Raw genomic sequence first — 14,241 nt, 5'->3', positions numbered from 1 at the left:
TGAGTAAGATCACCGGAGGAGAGAAGCATTGGGTTGCAGAACCGTGACAGGGGCTTGGATCATGTCTTGGTAATTCCCAAATATCAAAAAGACGCCAGCTCTTCCTCTTTTCCCTGTTTACACCCACAGGTAAGAGACTTGCTGATCCCTAGTCACGCAAGTTGTGCCAGACCTTTCCATAACGATCCATCACTTAGACTTCTCGTAGACAGGCATCACACCAGAGCTGTTCCTTCTCTCTTAAGTGCAAGGAACTCGCTACAAATCTAAACACTCTGTCCAAAGAGCCTGTAAGCTCTGAATGACCCTTAACGTTATCAGTAGTGCTAGCGTTTGAAAAAATAGTCATTTAATTAAGCACTTAAACTCTCCAACAAGGGGAGTTACTTGGGAGTTGAGGCTGAAAGACAGAAGTAGGAAGCTAATTCAGCAAGTCTACTGTACAAGTAAAACAAAGAAATGATTGATCTTGTCTGGTGATATATTTATTTGTGGATAATACTTTCCTCGTCCTACGTTTTTTATCTCCTATTTAACAGAACATTATTGCTGAAAGTCCATCAGATGAAATCACAGTTTTCAAAATTCTCACTGAGTACAGTTTTAAATGTAAAGTCATGTGAGTACATTATTTTAGAGCTCTAAGCTAACATGATTATAACCTGATATAACAAACCAAATGAGCACACAAGACTCTGCTTTTTAAATTGAATTTCCATGTATGCATATGTTAAATCTATCCAGATTCTCTCAACAAGAAAGTGTATCATAGCCAACTCTAATGGAGGTATGTATCCAAATGCATTGCTTTGTTTACAACTCTAGATGAAATAGGTTTGTCTGTAATTGATAGGGAGTTGGAAAGGTTAAAGGTTGCTGACATTTGTTTAATCTAGAAAGGGTACTGGGTTCTCATGATAACCTTTGTGTTTTTTTTACTTACTTGTCCATCAAGTCACCATGATAGTAATATTGTAGGTTAAGATGTAAAAATTATTTTTCCTTTAAATGCGTTTAAAGTTTTTTTATGGGTGACTGATCTTTCCTTTCCTGTAATGTAAATATAAAGGCATGTGGTAAGAACGTACTGTAACATACAACTACCAAAAATACAGTAAGTCCGTCCTCTTTCACATTCATTTTTTGTGGGACTGTGTAAATTTAAGATGATCCCAAACATAAAGTGTGTATGTATAATGAACTATTTAATAATTTATTTTTCTTTTGCCCATAGTTTTTCTTTTCAAATATTTGCTCATCACCAGATAAGATTTCCAAGAAAAAAAGTTTTAAACTATTTTCAATCTGCGGTACGTAGCTTTCAACATTTTCTCTTTGTTTAACAAAAATGCCCTCATCTTGCCTTAAAAGCAGGTATCAATACAAGGTGAGTCAAAAGGTGTCTTTCAGATGTCCTCTTGTCATATGTATATAGATCTCATTGTTCTCAGAACAGATTTTTCACTCTTCCAGAAGATAAAGACTTTCTTTGTTGCTTTTTTAAGTATGGAGTGGGTATGCTGTGAGACAGTGGCAAATTCTCTAGATTAAAAACTCCCATCGTCCCAGTGCATATTGTAGAGCAGAAGCCGACAGAAATTGTTTCTCGATTATCTCAGATTAACTGTAATTTAAAAACCTTGACAGATAAGGCGACGGTCAAAGACAATTCTGAAGGTGTATTAAAGATGGAGGTGATATATGTTTATACACTTTTAATGTGATATCTATCTTAGCCACATCATTACTAGAAAACCCATTTAGCAATGTACACTTGCCGATTGAAGGGGATGTACAAAGTCTGCCTTTGAGCACTGTACAGTATGTCGTTTTAATATCTGAGAAACACAGAACTCCTAAAGAAAAGTACTTGATATGCAGAGACTCATTGTGTAGTTTGGAACCCCTTCAGTAAAAGGTTTTATAAAGTAGCCCAATAGATAGACCTTAGCTTGCACAGCCAGATATTTTGTATGGATTAAATCTTTGGTCACTTCCGATAATGCATATTAAACAATGCGGAAAGAAACTGATTTTTAAATTCCACTGATTTTGGTATAGTATTCAATTAAAGTTGACAGTGTCCATTACATGGTAGACCATGTGGTTGCATAACGCTGAATCACACTGACCTTGATACAGTAAATGTTGCAATGATTGGTGAATGTACTTTTGGGGTATTATTTTTTGTGTGTGTATGTCAGACGAACATTGAATCTGGTTGTTGCAGAGTACTAAGGAAACATACATGTGGAACTTTGTTTTCAGAAAGTAATTGGATGGTGTCCAAAAATAAGAGAGCTCTCTATTCTTAACCATTTCCCCAAAAACACGTATTAAGTTTAGATCATGTTTTCAGATCCATATGTGGAGCAGTTGGAGAAAACTTTACCTTGCAGAATTCCAAATCATTCAAATGTTTATTCTTCTAAGCAGTAGTTAGAGAAAAAACATGGGCATTTTGGAAAACTGTTTAATGGTATAGCTTAAAATACTCAGTCAAATAACTGCTGTATTTTGTTTTGAGACGATAGTAAATACCATAATTTTTAAAGTCCAAGGAAGAAATGAAAATCCAACCTAAAATGAGGAATATGAGGAATATAAAATAAAATAAAATAAAGAATAGGAATATTTTCATATCGTATAGCATTTTTGTATAAACATGCTTAGAAAACAGCTACTGTTTGATAGCTCTAACGTTGTATCTGGAAGGTAGTTTAAAACAATAAAAGTGTAGGTCAGGAAAAAAGCCCTAGCAAAGCCATAGTAATGTTAGAATATTTTTCGATTTTTTTTAAATGAAGAAAATAGTATTTAATTATTCTGCGTACTTAGCTTGCATGGTCCTGTTGTCCATTATCTACTTCTTACTTTTTTATTATATAACATTATTGATAACATAATGGTAAGGAATTCATACGAGGGTAAGGAAAGGCTTAACTATGTAATCATGTGAATATCTGACAAAGAGAGGTGAAAACAGGTAGCAGGATATCTTGTTCAAAAGAAACCTTTTGTTTTGATTACATTTCTTTTGAGAGAGGGCTTTTCTGAAAGCAGAAGAACCACAAGATATAAAAGGTTCTGTTTGAGTTTGATTATTAATGGCTCACTGAAAATCAATGGAGAAAGCTGACAAAACAGCAGGCTGAAAAATGTCTTTCACCTCGCCAGTAATCTTCGACACCTTTCATTTTCAACATCCCAAAACTATGTGGCTTGTGTCTTCTTGAATGGCCTTTGAGAAAGATGGCCGATACTTATCTAATAACTCAATGCAATGACACGACTTCAAAGTACAGTTGCCATTTTGCTGGCATCGAAGAGCACACATTATCTGCTAGATCCCAAAACCTGTTCCAAGTTAGAGAAATGTGTTTAATGAACTCAAGGGCAGTGCTTCAAAGGAACCTGCAAGTGAACCTGTGTAGGGGCCAATGCCTTTGAACTGTGGAGAAGAAGTTTATCCAAGGTTGTCTTGATCGTTCAGCTTGCCTTGTAATCTGGCAGTCGACGCGCAAAGCTTCAAGTGTACCTCCAGGAAGACATGACAGGCTAGGGCATAAAAATGAGAAATTTTCCATCATTACAAAATCCATCATTTTCGGCAGCTTTCTGAGCTTCCACTCCCAGTAGTCTCGATATGTTGTCTCCCCGTGTGCAATTAAAGCTTTTTAAAGAAATCTCACCTAAGGTTCATTAATTTAAATATTTAGCATATAAACGGTAAATTGGAGAAATCAGTCCTCTGTGTTAATCCAGACAGGACTCACTTCTCCAATCTTATAAACGTCAGGATTTTAGTTCGGGATAATTGCAAATGCATACTGTAACTGTACTGTGTATTTCTGAGGTCAGTTCTGTTATTTCTTCTCTTTTCAGGTCCACAAAAAAATCTTTCTGTACTTTTTTTAAGACTTTATCTTTGCCATTTGTGTACTGACGTGGAACAAAAGCACATGTCAATTAACAGACAGATAAAAAAATAAAACGTTTTGCAATGTGAAAATCAGCGATGCATTCATTACATTACCCTGACCTCAGAGGGATTTCTCTCAGTATTCGCCCGTGGCACTGGAGTGTAGAGCTGTTCCAGAGGATTTGATATCCTCAGAAGGTTAATGAAAGATTTATTACTTGCGTTGAAAGGTTTTTTTCTGAAGCCTTCCTCTTTATTGGACCGCAGATCTTCTAGAAATTTGTCACAATCATCTTTTTTTTTCCTTTGCTCTATTTAATTGCCTCTTGTTAATCACCAAACCTTCCCTGTTTCCTGCCTTGCACTGTACGTCACCACATGATTATAACTGTCCAGGGAGCAGGCTTGGACATGGTCACGGCTGTGTAAACAACAGTAAACATTTTGCTTTTGCTCTTTGTTCTGAATGCCTTGCACCACAGTGGCACCAGTTCCCTTCCTACTGCGCAATTATTCATAGCTAGAATGAAGGATAGACATGGCGGGATTTACCATGCAGGTCACGTGTAAATACAGGTTTCAACAGTGCAGTTGCTCAAATGTTCACTATTTTTATTTTCATTACAATCATATGTGTATGAAACTGTACGATATCAATTGAAACCCTGTGCATTTTGTGATGAGTATTGAAGTGCTGTGGTGGAGCTGTGTAAGTAACAAGTGATTTATTGCTGTGTTGGAGGGCCAGCTCCTTAAAGACGATGCATGGAGCAGAGGTCATTGGAGGTTGTCAGAGTGAACACCTTACCGTATCGGCATTTTACTGAAACAAGATTCATGCTTTCGGTCAGTTGTGGAAGCAATTATCTGATTTCATGATTAATGTTCAATGAAAGCTGATATGGCTTTGCATAGTCTTGTGCAGTTCAAGTCCGTGCTTATTAGGCTTTGCACCAGGAGAACAAAAAAATGAAACACAACTGACAGTGACTTTTGTTAAGTTTAAAGCATTCTGAAATGGCCAAACTAACATTAAAATTGTGGGAATTAAATTATGCATACAGCTGAGCTGAGCCCTATTGAATTTCAAAATATTATAAATATTATCAGGTTTTTATACAAATCAAATTACATTGCCTGAACACACTATGTTTTTGACAATGAATTATTGTGGGTCCTTCTAGTAATTGGCTTTCCTGGAAAAGATGTTTGATGATTGTTTAGTTTTGTACAACACAGGAGAACAGATGTGATGGATACACTCTTGTGGCGTACCTTATGTTTCCCACCTGTTTGTAATCTGCAAAAATTAAGGCACTTAAACCTCATTCACATGTTGCTGTTCAACTGAGAAGCCTCTGCAAGCTCTCATTGAGAATACGCAATACATCTTTATGTTGGGAAAATTAAATGTTTCAGATAGACACTACTGCTTTATTTCATTGACAAGGCATAATTTACTTTAAAAAATAACACAGTGACACATATCCATTTTTGATTATTGTTTTGCTTCCAATACGTACATTACATATCCTATTTGTATTTTTTAGTATATATAGTTTAATTGGTTATATTGATGTACAGTATATTAGATGCTGATACACCAATATTAAAGTGGTATTTCATAGTGGGTACGCCTGTAAAAATCAGCAAAATTATATGTTGACAGTTAAGAATCAAGTCATCAAGTTGCTATGTGCCATGTGTTTGAGTTTTCAATATCATCCCAAGGGCACTACAAAGTTTGTACATTTTTCAACCAAAAACAGATTCCCGGAACATGGGGCATTGTATGAGGCAAAGCTGTACATACAACATTTATTAATAGGGAATGGTAAACAAATAGACCTTTAATAAAACTTGCCAGCCCCAAATTGAAATGAAGCCCCCCAGATAAGTACTGCCTTTCATTGCACTCAGGGTCCTGCAAGTCCTGAAACTAATTTGCCATCCTGTTTCACTGGCCCTCCATTCAAGGACTTCCTTTGGCAGACTAATGTGGTTCTGATTAAGCACATCCTATAAGACCCCTGAGGATTGCATACAACGGAAATAAGATTGAGATGCGAATTAATTCCCATCCTTAAGTCAGATATCTGATATTGATGACCAGGGTATAAGGAGAAAAGCTTTTCTTTTTTGTTAAAACTGTCTTCTTTCCTCTGGATTTGAGTAAATGGGAATAAAAAATGAAAATGATTTAGTAAGCCGGTACATGTGTGTGTGTGTTTTAGTTTTTTAGTCTCAGTGTTTAACAAAGCTTTAAGAAATTGGGAGAATTCAGTTTGGTTGTCTGGAGTCACACACTGTGCAATTCTCTCTTTTTTTGTACTGCTATCCTGTGTCAAATCTCTGCCACAGCCAAGAAGTTTGCATTTTTCATAGTTCCCCTCTAGGTCTACTTCAAGAAGTGCCTTTCGAATTCACAGCAGTATGCAGTATACACCTTTTAACTTAAGCTTTTCAATAAGTGTGTGTCTTGCAGTTTAATTCATGGTTTTTATTGATTTATTATTATTTATTGATATGGGTACTTTTGGTCATGGCTGGCTTTCATGTCTGTACATGAAGGTTTGACTCAAGCCAATTCAGAAATATACGCCTTGCAGAAATAGCTGACACTACGCAGCAGGGTTGATGCTGCGTGTTGCGGAGTAACACTCTGCTTCCTTGACTCCTACAAAGTTGTAAAGGACCATTTTGAAAACATTCAGCAGTCCAAGTGACGGAATAATTTTTCACTCTCTTGGGTTTTCGTTACCTTAGTGCATGAGAAATGGATGAAGGTCTTTTTTGATATTGCCGGAAGTGTGCCCTTCATGGTCTACTTTAAAATGGGAAATTGCAGGTAAATGGGCTCACCTCGCGCCCCAGACCCATTGCAAACATTTGAAAATGACGATTGGCTCATTGAAGGTCACTCCTTATATTCAGTGGTTTCTCAAGCGTACGTACTGTAGGCTTTATGTGACCTTTCATGCAAAAATTGTGGAAAATGTTTATTTTGCGTCTATTCATTACGCATATTTTTTTTCAAAAGCCTGCTTTAGTACTGGATCCGTTCCATCCCTAGTAAATAGCGAAAATTAAGGCTGACCTTTTTTTTTTGTGGTGGTGGAAATGTGGGATAGACGGGGGGGGCGTCCATTTTAACTTAAAGAAATCAATTTAAAGGCTGATTATTGCATTCTAAGTTCTCCCATTTTCAAGGGTCGGCTGTTGGTATAATTGACGTGCCTCCCCGTACCACTGACATTCTCACAACCCAAATTACTTAATTGGTGTTAATTACATAATGACAGTGTTGAAATGTGAAGGGCCAAAGGTTACTATTACATTTGGAAGTCATGGCAGGAGAATTCTCTTCAGTGTTTCTTTAAGTTGCTGTAATAAGCCCTCGATACATTCCTTTAGTGATCCATCCTTGACCTTGGCCATCCAATGATTATAGTAAGTAACAGAGTGCAGTTCTGCTTGAGAGTCATAGCAGGGCCATTGTGGTGAGTCTGATTACACTTGTACAGAAGAATCCGATTTCATTCACTTTGCTTGAGTTAATCATAACTGAGCTTCCACAGCATTTGAACAGGTTGGATAAGACCAAAATTACATTCATTTAAATTATTATCATTAGTGTTTATTAAGGCAGAAGGATATTTTTAGTGGAGAACTAATTGAGCTAAGATTAGAGACCACAACCCTGGAATACAGAAAAGATTGGTTACAAAGGAATGGAGACCATTCATTATTGTAAGAAACCAGTGCCATGTGTGCACTATTTATAATTGTCTCCTGACAATCTCATGTTTTTGTCTTTTGTCTTTAATGTCTCTATCGCATTCCTAAACTTTCTTTTAATGCCAAAATTCTGTGGGTGACACTTATGGGTATTTCAGAAATAAAGATGAATGCACTTTGTTAAGGGTTTATGTAGGCTATATACTGTATATTAAAGAGAAACAGTATGTAACATGCATTTTTAAAAGTCTCTATTATTTCTTTGTTAACATTTGGAAAAAAATGCACCTGCAGTGTGGAAATCAGGAGTTGAGTGGGGTTATTTGTAACTTTCCAGTTATCTGTTGCAGTTTCTTTAAAAAAAACTGGTTTGCGTTTCATTTGGCAGATGATCCAGTCACTGTTGGAAAAACACAACCATGGCATGAAGCTGAAACTATACATTGATCACTTGACCAGACTTTGCATAGAACGGGATCCCCACTTCCTGGAGGGGTCTCCATCTTTACCAGCCGCTGAGGAAGAGGATGATGAGTGCTTGAAGGAGGAACGGGCAAGGAGCTTGACAGTCGAGCAGGTGCAGTACGACATTGTACAAAAGACTCGGTGTCTTTTCGTCTCTTGTTTTTTTACCAGCACTCAAAAGGAATGTTGGAGTCCTCTGGATCCATCTTTTTTTTAAACCATCTCAGCAGTTTCTCCCAGTTTCTACAACACCATTAAAATTGGCAGGGTAACCCCAACTCAAAATTGTGGCTCCAGGCTCTGTACAATAGAAGAACAAATGTCTTCACTAAATACGTGAGCAAACATAAAAGCCACAGTAAAATGGGCTAGCCAAAGTCACTGGGCAGTGCATTGATGAAGAAGGGAGGGCAGTGTCTGCTCATTGAGTTCCACGGCTTATAGGTTTGGAAAGATGAAACAGCACCATGCACGACTTTGAAAGTCATTGAAAGTATTTAAAAATCTGTTCTGTAAGATACGGAAAGCCAGTGAGGATTGTACAAAACAAAGGTTATGCGCTGTCAAAACCTCGTTCTAGCAAGACCTCCTACTGTAGCAGCTGCAATGAGCCATCTGGAGGGAGGTTACCTTCAGTAGTTTAGTAGTTGTGTAATAGGGGTGCGTGCTTGGGAATCTTTGCATCAATGCTTCTTTGTCTGTAGGATTTGTTTTTAGGATTTGTCAGCGAGTCTATAAACATGAAGACCCACATGAAGAGGATTCAGTTATAGCTACCGGTTGCCATTACTTTGTTTTTATTTATTGTTGGGGTTTTTTTTTTTTTGCTATAGAGTTGACATGAATGCTGACACTGTTGTTATTTGAACCCTGACCTTTGACCCCTGGCCTCTGACCCACCCACCCCAGGAGTTTTTGCTTTCTTCCACAGGCCTCCATGTACTCTTTTACAGTTAGTGTGCTTTCAGCCAGCTGCTTTCAGGCTCAAACACTGTAAAGCTCCATTAATCATAAGATAACAAGGTGGGATGTGGAAGATGAGTGTAGGGTTTATCCTCACAGGAGACCGCAACACGGTCATGAAATGGAAGGTACAGTGTTAATCCTCTGATTGCCATGCTTCAGTATACTGTGTCGGACAGTCCACATTTCTCTGTGGCATATCTGCTACACTGTTGTCTTGGTATGTTAACAGTGAATTCGTCCTGCATGGAATGTCTTTTTTCTTCATGGTTTATGGCTACACAGGGATACACTCTTTGCAGTGGTTCCACAGGGATGCAAACTCTCTGTGCAGACTTCAAGTAGAAGATGAGCCCCGGTGTCTGTAAAGCTGAATAGAAAATGAATCAAAGCCTTCTTCCTAAGCGTTTTCAAATAACTAGATCAATGCAACATTATAATACTGTATCCCTTGTGAAGAATTCTCTTCTGGCGAATATACCTATTTCTTAAAAACGTTTTATTTTTTATTGAAGCAGTTCTCAAAGAGTTTATGATACATAGTCCTTGGCCAGTTAACTCACCCTGCTGTGAAGTGTGGGTGAAAATGACCTTTTCAGAAGCACATTCTTACTTGGTACTCTTTCTACTGACTCGATGTGAAACTAGTGAAAATGCATTGTTATTATTTTTTTAAGTGCATCGCATGCAGGTGCAGCGAGCTATATACAGTAGAAAGCGATGCTCATCACAGAATAAAGGGGGGTGTATTTATTTTCTTTGATTTTGATTATATTTCATTTGCAGAAGCTAAGTGATCTGACGAAATGCTCCTTTGGTTGAAAGCGCATGCAGATAAAACTATTGAACCCCTCATTATGGACCTTTTAATCTGGTCACATGAGAACCAGTGTGTTGCAGCAGCCACTGCTGAAACATAAAACTATGGGAACAGCTGAATAAATTGAAACACAGTTTGTACATTCTACCCTTTGTGTCAAAATCTGATAATATAAAAGAATAACCAATACCAACCCCCAGGCCGTATGTTTTCATTACACTGCCAAGAATCTATATACAAAACCACACTGTATTTAGATTAATCATTTAAGACTCCATAGGCATTGTACAAAGGCCGATTTGCTATTGGCCTGCAGTTGACAAAACACAGATGGAGTGTGTGGCTGGCGGAATTGCAGTTTTCAAGTGCGCCGTTTATAATTTCACTGCTACCAGCTCTTCTGAAAGGTATTGAATCGATAGAGGGAGAGAGGGATTTGATCGAAACAACACAGAGGGACGCAGCTGAGGGGTTTTAGATCGTCTCTGTCTGGATGTGTTATATCATTGAGCTTTTACCATGTCTTGCTTTCACAAAGTTTTCAGTCAAACATGTTTTACTGTAGGTGGCTGGTTGCTGGCAGCAGTATGTATTAAATTAGCCGTGAATTTATTAGAAGCCTGGCAAGGAAAACATTCCTCACCTGTTCCCACCAAAAATGGAAGGGATTGTGAAACTGGGCACTGAAATACACATGTAAATAGTTAACATTCAGCCCCTTCAAAGGAATAAGCACGCCTATTGTAAATCCAGCTCGAGCACAAGAGAGTAATCACACATGTCAATAAGAAAAAATCCATGAAATATTTTACATACATACAGTATATTGTATGACAATTATATATTGTGAGACATTCTTCTGTGGGGTTTCAAGGTATGCATGGAGACTTGGGGATCCTCATCTGACTCTCTGGACATTGGCTACTAGATTTACACTTGAGTTAAGATAGCTGAAAGAAAAACAGCAGTCCCGGAGTTGTCAGAATCCTAGGTGATCAAGACCACAAGATCAAGCATTCCAATAAAAGCTTTCAGGAAGTAATGGTGTTGCTTATATACTGTACTGTAGGAACTTCCTACTAGACAAAGATAGCCCACAGGGCAAATCAAGTCTGCATGATAGGCTTATGTACACAGATCTAAACGAGTCAAGGAATCAGAAGAACAGAACAGGACAAACTTAAAGCATATCTCATCTTTCAGAATTGGGCATTCTGTTTATTACTTCGGATTACACAGTGCAGGACTGTTAGAATATGTATGACCTTTAGATCAGTGATATACAGTAAGAGGCTTTACTGAAATACAGCAAAAGGGGTTGAATACCCAGAGCATAGAAGAAGCAACTCTCAGGCTTTTAAAAAACATAGCAAAAATAATACTGCAGCTGAATGCTCATAAATATCTTTCAAGATGTGTATGAATATGTGTATACATATCTAAAGCTCTCATTCCCCCCAGCACACCAAAACCCATCTTTTCAACGTTAATATGAAAAAAGATTTACGTTATGGTAAAAAATGAAGGAAATCAGTGTGTTGAATAGTTTGGGATAGTCAGTTTCTGACAGTTCGTAAAAAAAAAAATCAATTTGTTTTTTTCTGTTTTGGATTAGTAGTGCAATTATAAAGAGCCTTTACAGATTTGCAAGGGCAGGAATGTTCATGAAAAAAAGTGTGAAATGCTATGTTTTTACTGTAGCTTATTGGTGGTCCCCAGTATATTTGAAATAAGAAAAGTGAGGCTGATACTTTCAGTTTTTCACCCCTGAGTTTGCTCCAACTCAACTTTCTTCCTCAGATTGCTGTAGTGGAGCCGTTAAACGCTCTGTTCCAAAACCAGTTAAAGAGTGGATGTTTTCACCGGGCCGGGGGACTTGAGAATGTCAGCTTTTACTGTTCTCCCTGACTCCGAACACCTTTCCCAGCGCTGTGAGGCTGCTGTCAGCTGCTCCTCTGAACGGGGGATAATCCATCATTGCACAAGTGTTTCAGCCAAGCGGATTTTGCTGGGCAAGGGGTGCGGCTTGCTGGCCTTCAGGGTCTTCTTGATGTGAAATACTTCAATTATAGAGCCAAGACTGAGAGAGCACTTATGGCTCTTTCCTTTACATGAACACCCACTTCTTTTGCTTGAAAGTCTTTAAAATGAAGTGTGTAGTCTATAGAATTGGGTTAAATTGGAGATTTTTTTTTGCTGAAATAAAAAAAAAACTCAGAAGTGACTGAATGAAGAATAGCCCGGGTATTTTAGTACAGTGATAAGACCATGAAGAAGTAACAAAGGCAGCTGTTGAAATAATAGTGTTCAGAGCATTAATTTTACTGATTTTGTGTCTTTAAATTTAATTCCCACAAGAGTGAAACAGACTGATGACAAGATATTTGGAAAGTGTCTTTGATTGTGAGATTGATCAGCGGATTGGTGCAGCAAGATTGTGTCTTGTGTGGCAAGTTTAGCTCTGCTCTGCCCCTGCCAGGAGTCGTTTGTGATTTCAGAGCTACACAGCGTCGCTCCCTAGAGAGAGGTGAGCTCTTCTATATTATAAGGCTAGATATCAGTGCCCATCTCCATCTCCACAGCTCAATCCATTAAACATTTGTGGTTCAAACTCTAAAATTCAGATCACAAATAGAAACTAAAGGCTTCTATCAGCCTGGAGGAAGGGTCAGAAATTCCCCCTCAGAGGTGCCAGACCTTCATAGTACACTACTGAAAGCGACTTGTCAGCGTCATCCCTGCCAGAGGAAGAATTACAAGACACTAACTGCAGGGATATGAATAAATGTGACCCTTGTGTTTTGTGGATTTAAATTTCTTATGCATACATATATGGATGTGATTTGTTCAATTGATGAGATTATACCATTACATTTTTTTAAACACAATCCGTAAATCTTTCCAGTTGATGCTGTTGATTATATTATCTGGAGGACACTTTCGATATGCACGTTCCAAGATTCCGAACCTCTCTTGTTTCACCCAAACCAACAACAGTGTTTAACCTGATATTCACAGTCTTCACTGGATAAAAGACAAAAACACAAATGAATGTCTGAAATTTTCTAATGGCGTGGTTAGCCAATAAGCTGGCTCAGCCTTCCTATGAAACTTTTAATAAATTCCAAAAATGGGACTGTTTACAACAATCATTGCTAAAATACCTCCTTTTTCAATATTGTTAATATGACAGTTTGACAGAGCTTTGATGCTTAATTGGAAAAAAAAAACAGTATTACCCAGTGATGGAGCTCCTAATTTTGTTTTCCCGTAATATTCTCACAGCTCTTAAAGAGCTGCCAAGACTGAATAGGGACTATCCGTCCTACAGGCTTGAAATGTTGTTCTTGAGATTAAGATAAATTCAGAGGATTTATGCAGTGAAGCGATTGGCAAGCTTTCCCATCTTCCATGATGCAGTGCTTGTTTAGTATAAAATCCAACCAAGCCCTGAGACCTTTCAAGTTTTTTGATTCATGGAAATACACTGGATCTGTGCTAACAAATATGTTTCTGAGCCCTGATGGAGATCAGTGTTTTTTAATTAAGCCTGTGAAACCTTATCCCATTCAAAGAGACCTAGAGAAGACTGAGCTTGATTTACTGTGGTCAGCCGAACTATGATAAACATCCCATGTTGTTTGAAATCTGGAAAAGAGAGAAGAGGAGGAAGTTATTAATTGGCTAATGGACTGGAATGCTTTCTATTTGTAAAGAAACACTGTCCGGGCTGACACAGAAAATCAGAAGCAGGACCTTTTTTTCCTCCATCCTGTTGATGCCAAGTGAAGTAGTTCACCCGGCCTAACTGTTCGTATACAATTTCTTTTCTGTTGGCCAGGGAATCTGCTGGGTCTAAGTATTGGTTTCCTTCAGAAGAAAATTGTATTTTATGACCTGTTAATTATGGTTACTAAACGTGCCCCCGAGAATTCGTTTTAAGAAGTCGGTGCTTTTTTGACTGTAATAATTGTACATAAAATATTTTTGTTTATACAAGTGACCAGTGGTGCATGCTTTAGGTTTCCTCATCAATGCTTCTGTTTTTCACATATTTATACTATTAAGACATTAATAACCGTAATAGCAAAGCCATCATTAGCTTGTATGCATAATATTCCAACTCTAACCCCTAAAAGCTTAAGTTAAACATTTGCACATGACCTTTGGTTACACAGAATTCTTCATCACATAAGCTTGCATTATGCTCAGGCCAAAAATATGATTTGATTGAAGCTCATAGACCATAGAATGGCTTTAATTTTGCTTGTTTCCTACATGATGCTTGCTTATTTGGAACACGTAAACAAGGCAGTAGAACCCACTTTCTAAG

General features: G+C 37.8%; 1 protein-coding gene across 1 annotated transcript in view; it reads left to right on the top strand.

Moving 5' to 3' along the window:
* Positions 1 to 14,241, top strand: part of LOC148835458 (ERC protein 2) — a 303,333-nt gene that overhangs the window by 264,575 nt on the left and 24,517 nt on the right. The window contains exon 18 of the mRNA XM_088916570.1: positions 8,049 to 8,237. Coding sequence (XP_088772696.1) covers positions 8,049 to 8,237 — 189 coding nt within the window. The remainder of the gene's footprint in view (positions 1 to 8,048; positions 8,238 to 14,241) is intronic.

This window comes from Atractosteus spatula, chromosome 5 (assembly GCF_055471065.1).
Source record: "Atractosteus spatula isolate fAtrSpa1 chromosome 5, fAtrSpa1.hap1, whole genome shotgun sequence".
NCBI classification, from domain to species: domain Eukaryota; kingdom Metazoa; phylum Chordata; class Actinopteri; order Semionotiformes; family Lepisosteidae; genus Atractosteus; species Atractosteus spatula.
This window is presented reverse-complemented; position numbering and strand designations above follow the sequence as displayed.